We start from the raw sequence: 7704 nt of genomic DNA, 5'->3' as shown, positions 1-7704 counted from the left end.
TGGCCAGCGGAGAAACTTCTCTTGTACTTAGGAGCTAACAAAGACTAGTCAGACTTCCGGTGGACATGCTAACGGGGCTAACTAGCAAAGCAACGAGCAACAATGCTGTCTTCAGGGCACAAGGCTGCGTTGTAAAGAACATGTGTGTCATGACAGTTTTGAGTTCCCTATGACTCCTGTAACTCTTAATTTTCTATAAGAAGTTTCTTTGTCCACGTGATCAGCAACAAACTTGAGCTGAGCTTTAAGGAGCCATTCTGGAGGGAGGGCTTCTTTCCAACATGGCAGCCTCTCAGCCCATGCTGATGTAAAATACACTTGACTGTGGACACTGACACATGTGTTCCAGCATCTTCTAATTCATTGTAGACCTGCGTTTTAATCTCAGCAGCAGGTGATTTTTTTTTTCTTGATGGTGGCAGTGACACAACTGTGCCATGCGTTTCATACTTACAAAAACTGTTTGCACAGAGGACTTTGGGATCTACAGCTGCTTTGAAATGGCACAAAATGACTTTCCTGACTTCTTCAAGTCAATGATTTGCTTTTTTAGATCTGTGATTTAAACTTGACTTTCACCCGAAACGAGGATTCTGGACCACTGAGCAACAGTCTAATTCTTTTTGTCCTCCACCCAGGTAAGACACTTCTGACATTGTCTCTGGTTCAGAAGCGGCTTGATGTCAGAAATGCAACAGTTTAGCTCCTTTCCTGAAGACCCCTGTGCTTCGTGGCTCTTGTTGCACACCAGCACCAGTTCACTCCTTGTGAACCTCTCCCAAGTTCTTGAGTCAACTTTTTTTTTGACAATCCTCTTCAGGCTGCAGTCATGCTTGTGCACCTTTTCATAGCACACTTTCCCTTTTCCAGTCAGCTGTCCATTACCATGCTTTGGAACAGTTAATTTAGTTTTCAGCAATTAACTTCTGGGGTCAGTCCTCTTTGTTGAGGGTTTTGATGCTCATCTTCTGGACAGCTTTCCAGTCAGCAGTCTTTCCCATGATTGTGGTTGCATGTACTGAACTAGACCAAGAGATACATGGTTTTTATACTGTTTGTATAGTAATTTTAAAAAAAATCGAAATGAGTTATTCTCCTATTTTAAAAACAAACAACTGGATTTCTGAATTTCATAAGCTATAAGCCAAAATAATCAAAATTCAAACAAAAGAAAACTTGACATGTTTTACTTTACATGTAATGAATATAGAATAATATCAAAGATGACCTTTTTGAGTTATTGGTAAAATTGGTAGCCTGTCATACGAGATAAACCAGGTCCTACCTCAGCCTCTCAGCAACGTTTTAGTTGTTTTGTGAAGTTCCTATTCTGGCAAATGTGTGTTTGCCTTTCATCACATCAGTAACCATTTTCTTGTGTCCCTTTGTCCCCAGAACTCCCACTGCACTATGTCTATCAGGAGGAGGAGGCTCCTGCTGACCTGCTTCGTAATCAGGAGAAGAACTCTGGTCTGCACCAGAAGGATCCAGACCATCTACAGATTAAAGAGGAACAGGAGGACCCAGAGCCTCCTCAGATTAAAGAGGAACAAGAGGAATTCTGCACCAGTCTGGACCAGGAGGGCCCAGAGCCTCCACAGATTAAAGAGGAACAAGAGGAACTCTGCACCAGTCTGGACCAGGAGGGCCCAGAGCCTCCACAGATTAAAGAGGAACAAGAGGAACTCTGCACCAGTCTTGAAGGAGAGCTGCTTATGCAGAATCAGGGGAGTGATACCTTTATAGCAACTCCTACTTGTAAGGAAAGGGACCACAGTGACACAGAACCAGACAATAACCAGATCCTCTGTCACAACTTTTTTGTAGCTGAGAGGTCAGATCAGGAAAGAAGCAAGCATGCAGACTTAGAACCAACTACAAATGCAAAGCTGAAGCCAATGAAGACACATCACAGAAACAGCAGTCACAGTAACAGTGTAGACAACACTCCCATGGCTGAGAGTCACTGTACAGGGAAAAACACAGGAAAAAAGACTTCAACATGTGAGTTCTGTGGAAAAGCCTTTAAAAATAGGTACAGCTTGAAGAAACATTACAGCAGTCATACAGATGTGAAGCTGTTTGCTTGTAAGGCGTGTGAGAAACGTTTCAGCGAAAGAGCTCAGCTAAAAGTCCACATGAGAACTCACACAGGTGAGAAGCCGTACATTTGTAAAACCTGCGGAAAAAGATTTTCTGACATATCAACACATAACAGGCACACAGCAATCCACAAAGAGGAAAAGCCATATTCTTGTACAACATGTGGCAAAAATTTCTGTCGTCATGATAGCTTGGTGCTTCACATGAGAACTCACACAGGTGAGAAGCCGTTCTCTTGTAAAACCTGTGGAAAGAGATTTTCCGACACATCAGCACATAAAAGGCACACAGTAATCCACAAAGAGGAAAAGCCATATTCTTGTGGAATATGTGGGAAAAGATTCTGTCGTCAGGATAACTTGGCGCTTCACATGAGAACTCACACAGGTGAGAAGCCGTACGTTTGTAACACATGTGGAAAAAGATTTTCTGACAAATCAGCACATAACAAACACACAGCAATCCACAAAGAGGAAAATCTGTATTCTTGTCAAACCTGCGGAGAAAATTTCAGTGGAGGAAGTAGTCTGAAAGTCCACATGAGAACTCACACAGGTGAGAAGCCGTCATCCTGAAGCATCTGTGGAAAAAATATTTAAACAGGTTAAAACTTTTAAAGCACCTTCAGACTGTGCTTCAACAATTATTAAATCCGCCATTTAATGGGGAATTTGGATATTTGCCATTAAATGGACACAAATATCTGAATATCGGAAATCACAATTCGGTCCAGCCCTACTAATTTCTCCATAAGCAAAATGTCACATACATAGCAGCAAATTCCCCAAGCAGAAACCACCTTTGCTGATTTAAATCTCCCCAGGCTGTGATGCCTCTCCCCTTTTCCCCGTTTGTTCATATGTTCTGTGGGAGGGGTAAGCAAGACTGCTGCTGTTTTTGTGTTTTCTAACGTAGCATAATTCCACCTCTAAGTTTTACTTTCCCATGTTAATATGTTTGTGTGTTTTATTTCTGAAGGGCTATGAGTGTTTTTTTGTCATCTGGTAAGAAATAAACAGAGATCGCCTCTCATAGATCCATGTTTTGGCTGGTGTAACACAACGCAGTAGGTATAGCTACCAGTTACATATATATTATTCACTATTTTCCAGAAATACTTAGAATGAAATTTTTCACATACGCAGCATTGTGACAAAGTTTAGCCAGTGATGTCAAACTTAAAATTGAAAATGCACATCATCAATCAGATTTCTTTATTAACAAAATACCACATACACACCAGCAAAAGATCAAAACAGAAACCATGGCAGTTTCTGCTGTTTTGACAAAGACTTTGATTCCTAATTGATCGCCGCATACGTCATCTGTGGGATTTGTTGATCAGATCTCAGCGTCTGGTCAAGTCACAGTTATCTATACAGCTCATTTAAAACCACAGCTGCTCAGTCAAAGTGCTTTCTAGTAGAAAAATGACTCACCCAAGTTTAAATATTACAGTTAGAGGTCTACAATAATAATAACATACATTTCCCTGAATATTTGCAGTATTTAAACTTTGAACCACAGAAACCAAGTCAGTTCAAAGACTAAATGAGCAGCATATTGTTGAAGTGATTTATGATGCAATGGAAATGTTTAGTTGATTAAAATCTAAATGAAACTCAACACACTGAAAACTAAGAAGTAAAGTGTGGAATATGTATTTGAGTGGGTGTAGCTTGTTGGGCAAGAAAAGCTTAGGAGAGTGCTACTGGTTGAGGAGGAGGAAAGCGTGGACTTAAAGGGTTTAATGGTGGTGGTGGTGGTGGCAGGAAGGAGACTTGGACCTTTGGTTGAAAGGAATAAACGTCTTTGCCTTGCTGACTCTCTATGGAAAGATATCTCTTGTTAACTCACTGGTAGTATCACACTTTACATATCTCTTTATGTCGTTTCCGACTCAGTCCTTTTACAAGTCATTTGAACAAAAGATTTTTGGCTTCCTTTGGAGTAACAAACCTGAAAAACATTAAAAGAAGTGTCATATCTCATAGCGATTATGACAAGGGTGAGTTAAAGCTATTACATCTGTCAGCATTGTGTCTTACATTAAAAGCTGTTATTGTTCAAAAGCTGTACTTGAACACTGACTGGTTCTCCGCTAGGTTACTGGAATGTAGCCATCTTGTGTTTGAAAAAAGGTTTTCTCCTCATTTGCTATTTGAACCACAGCACTTTGGCTTAATAGATAATATACTTGGAAACTCATCTGTTTTTAAAAGAGGGAATTTGGAGTTGGTTATGTTTCCAGTTCTACCCTCCAGAAACCAGAGAGAAAATTTTACAACAGTCTTTATTCTAATATAAGTGAAGGAAAACCTTTTTTTTTTTTTTTTTGGAAGAACCTGTTTGATCACGGGGTCTGGTTTATAAATAATGTTAATGAAGAAGGGAAATTAATGAGGTATAATCAGTTTACTGAAAGATATGGATTAATTTGCTGTCTCCAATTATTTAACCAACTGACCTCCGCCATAAAAAAGCAATGGAAATGAAAAATAAACAGTGGAACTATAACCTGCTCGTATGTCAGCCATCTATTAAAAATCTTGGATAACTTCAAAACAGCAAGATAAAGCAAAGTATTTCCAACTTTTACTTAAGACATCAATCCCTGATTGCCATTCCTAACAGTACATACAATAAATGGGAGGACATTTTTGACTACCCTATACCATGGAATCAGTTTTTTGGTTTGATATATAAAACAAAAATTGATGCTTTTACCAGATATTTCCAACTAAAAGTCATATACAATTTTCTAGCTACAAAGAAAATGATTAAGATCTGGGATATTAGTGAGACAGACGAATGCAGATTTTGTGGAGTGGAGGCTGAATCAACCGTTCACTTGTTTTGGTATTGTCATGTTGTGTCTGCTTTTTGGTGGGAAGTTCAAGAGTGGTGCTCTGTCATCAGTCTACACTTCGAGCTAGATTTCTTTGCTATCATGTTAGGGGATGTCACAGAGAATAAGAATTATACAATCAATGTAATAATTGTATAAAGTAAATAAATATATAATTCTGCCTTCAGAGTTGTCCTTGTGTTTCGTCTCTTTTCAACCTTTCAAACTGTCCTATTTGGGATCTACAGACCACAGAGGCCACAGCAGTAAAGTCCATTATGTTAATTACACCTTTTGCCCAAATGCAAGTCTTAGCACCCAAGTTATTATCATTTTAATAAGTAGTGTTTTGGGTGGAATAAACCTTTCAAACCTTAACTTGTCAGTTGAAAAGCACTAGTTGGATGGGGAAGACCTTTAAAATTGTAGGTACTTGGACATGAAGTCGTTCTTTGTGTGGAATCGTCCTTGGATCAACCTTTTAAATTCTGAATATATTTTGAGAAAAAAATCGTTCTTTAGAACAAAGTCGCACATTTTGGCAATCATTCATTGTGGTTGTTGGCGCTGCCTTGAAAAAAAGGCTCTCAACATGCGGCTGTAGAAGAAGCTGCGGCCCTGAGAGTGCAGCCTCTGGCTCTGCAGACACACGCTACCAGTGCCAAGCCTTTAGTTGTCATCATGGAGCCCATAGCAACGCAGTGTAGTCCTACATCTTCAGCCTTTACCAACACAGGGGAGTGTTCTACTTCGTGGGCGGCTGTGGCTCACATGATAGAGCGAGTTGGTCATTGATTGGAAGGTCGGCGGTTTGATTCCGCCCTGTAAGAGACTTCATCTGCCTTGCCTGGTGTATGAATGCGTATGAATGGATTGTCTGAGGTAGTGGTCGGAGGGGCCGTAGGCGCAGAATGGCAGCCACGCCTCTGTCAGTCTGCTCCAGGGCAGCTGTGGCTACAATCATAGCTACCACCACTGGAATGAATGTATGTGAATGAATAAATGACGATGTAAAGCGTCTTGAAGTGTCTAGAAAAGCGCTATATAAATCTGATCAATTATTATGACTGTGCCGCCCATTGATCACACATGAGTCTTAAGGTTCTTTGCACTGATGTTTACTCCATAGCACTGAAGAACTGCATTACAGAAAAATAATTTTTAAAAATACATTAATTCTCACATTATTGCATCTTTTATAAAATACATGGCTCTAATATTGTAAATAAAGAAATATAAACTAACCACTTTGTCTGCTTGCAAGGGGAGGGCTTAGCGTGAATGACTGCTTTTCTTGGAAAACTCTTACACCCTCAAAATACAATAAGCCTGCTTTAACTCACAGTAATAGTCCATTTCAATATTTAATGTAAACAGCAAAACAATCTTGACCACCTTGTCCACATGTATACAACAGGGAAGGGTAACTTGAATTTTCTTCCTGAAGATGCGTCGCATTTCTTGGAACACATAAATCTCTCTTCTGACAGAAAACCAAGGCATACTGACCACATGTGAATTACCCAACAAAGAAAAGTGGAAAACAAGAGGGAGGTCGACTGAGAAAATAATCACGCAGCCCCCCCCCCCAGTGGTCAAAAGTTACAATTGCACTTAACACCTCATGGTTATGACTGTGCTTTCTGCCTCTGCCTGCTGGTTTGCACAGGCCCTGAGTACCCTCCCCTGGATACCATCGGGACCAGCAGTCTTCAACGAGTTCACGCTCCAGAGCACCCTGCTGACCTCCTCTGTGCTCACAGTGAGGGTCAGGTTGTCAGCAGGTACCAGCGTAGGGGCACCCTCCTCCTCCCTTACTTCAAACCTAGCAAAGAACTGATTGAACTCCTATGTTAGGTTTGTGCTGGTGCTGCTGATGGGAGCATTGGAGCTGCTTATGTGAACAAGGCCACAGATGCCCTACCAAACACATCGGGGGTTCCCATCCTTGAAGTGCCCCTCGATCTTCCTTGCATATGCTGCCTTCGCCCACTTAATGTCTTTTTTCAGGTTGGATCTGGCTGAGCTATATAGCTAGATATCTCCAGACCTGAAAGCAGAGTGCCAATTCCTCAGCAGCACTTTCATCTCACTGTTCATCCACTGTTTTTTATTTGGATAATGTCTGAGCTTCTTCTCCATTGTGACATTATCCATGCACGTTTTAATATAAAACAGAACAGTGGATGTATAGTCTGTTAAATCCTCCTATGCAAAGATGTGTTAGTTTGTTGTGTTGTCTCTCTTGTCACACAGATTTTAGGAGGAAAAATAAATCTGCATTCATCAAAAAATAAACAAGGGATTCTGAACAACAGCTAAAAACTAAATAGATATATAACTACATCAAAATAAGTACATATATCTTACACTGTTTAGTCATGACACCATTTATTCTTATCTTTATATGTACATTTATCTATTTCTACATTGTCACCTACAACTTGTTCTATTTATATACTTGAAATGATCATATCATTTTGTTCCTACTGTTTATACTGTATCGTGCTGTGGACACCCATACCACGCATAATGCAATTTTACTGCTTCTTTTGCACTTATGATTAGATGCTGAACTGCATTTGCTTAATAAGTGTACTCTGTGTAATAACACTAAAATTTAATCTAACCAAGTCTCATAGAGAATCTTTGGATTTGTTGGGTTTTCTGTACATAATATTGTAGGTTCCTAACCTAACCAAGTAAGTTACTGACTTTATATTGGTTTATGTAAGGGATAATGCCCGACGAGG

At 40.0% G+C, this 7704-nt stretch overlaps 2 protein-coding genes across 2 annotated transcripts in view; both read left to right on the top strand.

Moving 5' to 3' along the window:
- The window catches only part of LOC103372729 (oocyte zinc finger protein XlCOF19-like), a gene marked incomplete at its 3' end in the record, with an annotated part of 105510 nt that extends 103978 nt beyond the window's left edge, over positions 1-1532 (top strand). Inside the window, exon 2 of the mRNA XM_008302439.1 lies at positions 1396-1532. Coding sequence (XP_008300661.1) covers positions 1396-1532 — 137 coding nt within the window. The remainder of the gene's footprint in view (positions 1-1395) is intronic.
- Positions 1533-1817: 285 nt separating this feature from the next.
- LOC103372730 (gastrula zinc finger protein XlCGF17.1-like) lies at positions 1818-5140 on the top strand. Its single transcript, XM_008302441.1, has one exon. The coding sequence runs from the start codon at positions 1899-1901 to the stop codon at positions 2676-2678; it is 780 nt and encodes a 259-aa protein (XP_008300663.1). The 5' UTR covers positions 1818-1898; the 3' UTR covers positions 2679-5140.
- The last annotated feature ends 2564 nt before the right edge of the window (positions 5141-7704 follow it).

The sequence above is a fragment of the Stegastes partitus genome, unplaced genomic scaffold, assembly GCF_000690725.1.
Source record: "Stegastes partitus isolate 25-593 unplaced genomic scaffold, Stegastes_partitus-1.0.2 Scaffold1816, whole genome shotgun sequence".
Classification (NCBI taxonomy): domain Eukaryota; kingdom Metazoa; phylum Chordata; class Actinopteri; family Pomacentridae; genus Stegastes; species Stegastes partitus.
Note: the sequence above shows the minus strand (reverse complement) of the source record. Positions and strands in the feature narration are given on the sequence as shown.

What these genes read in the sequence shown, in the direction of transcription:
- LOC103372730 (XM_008302441.1), top strand. Translation starts at nt 1,899, where the DNA reads ATGAAGACACATCACAGAAACAGCAGTCACAGTAACAGTGTAGACAAC.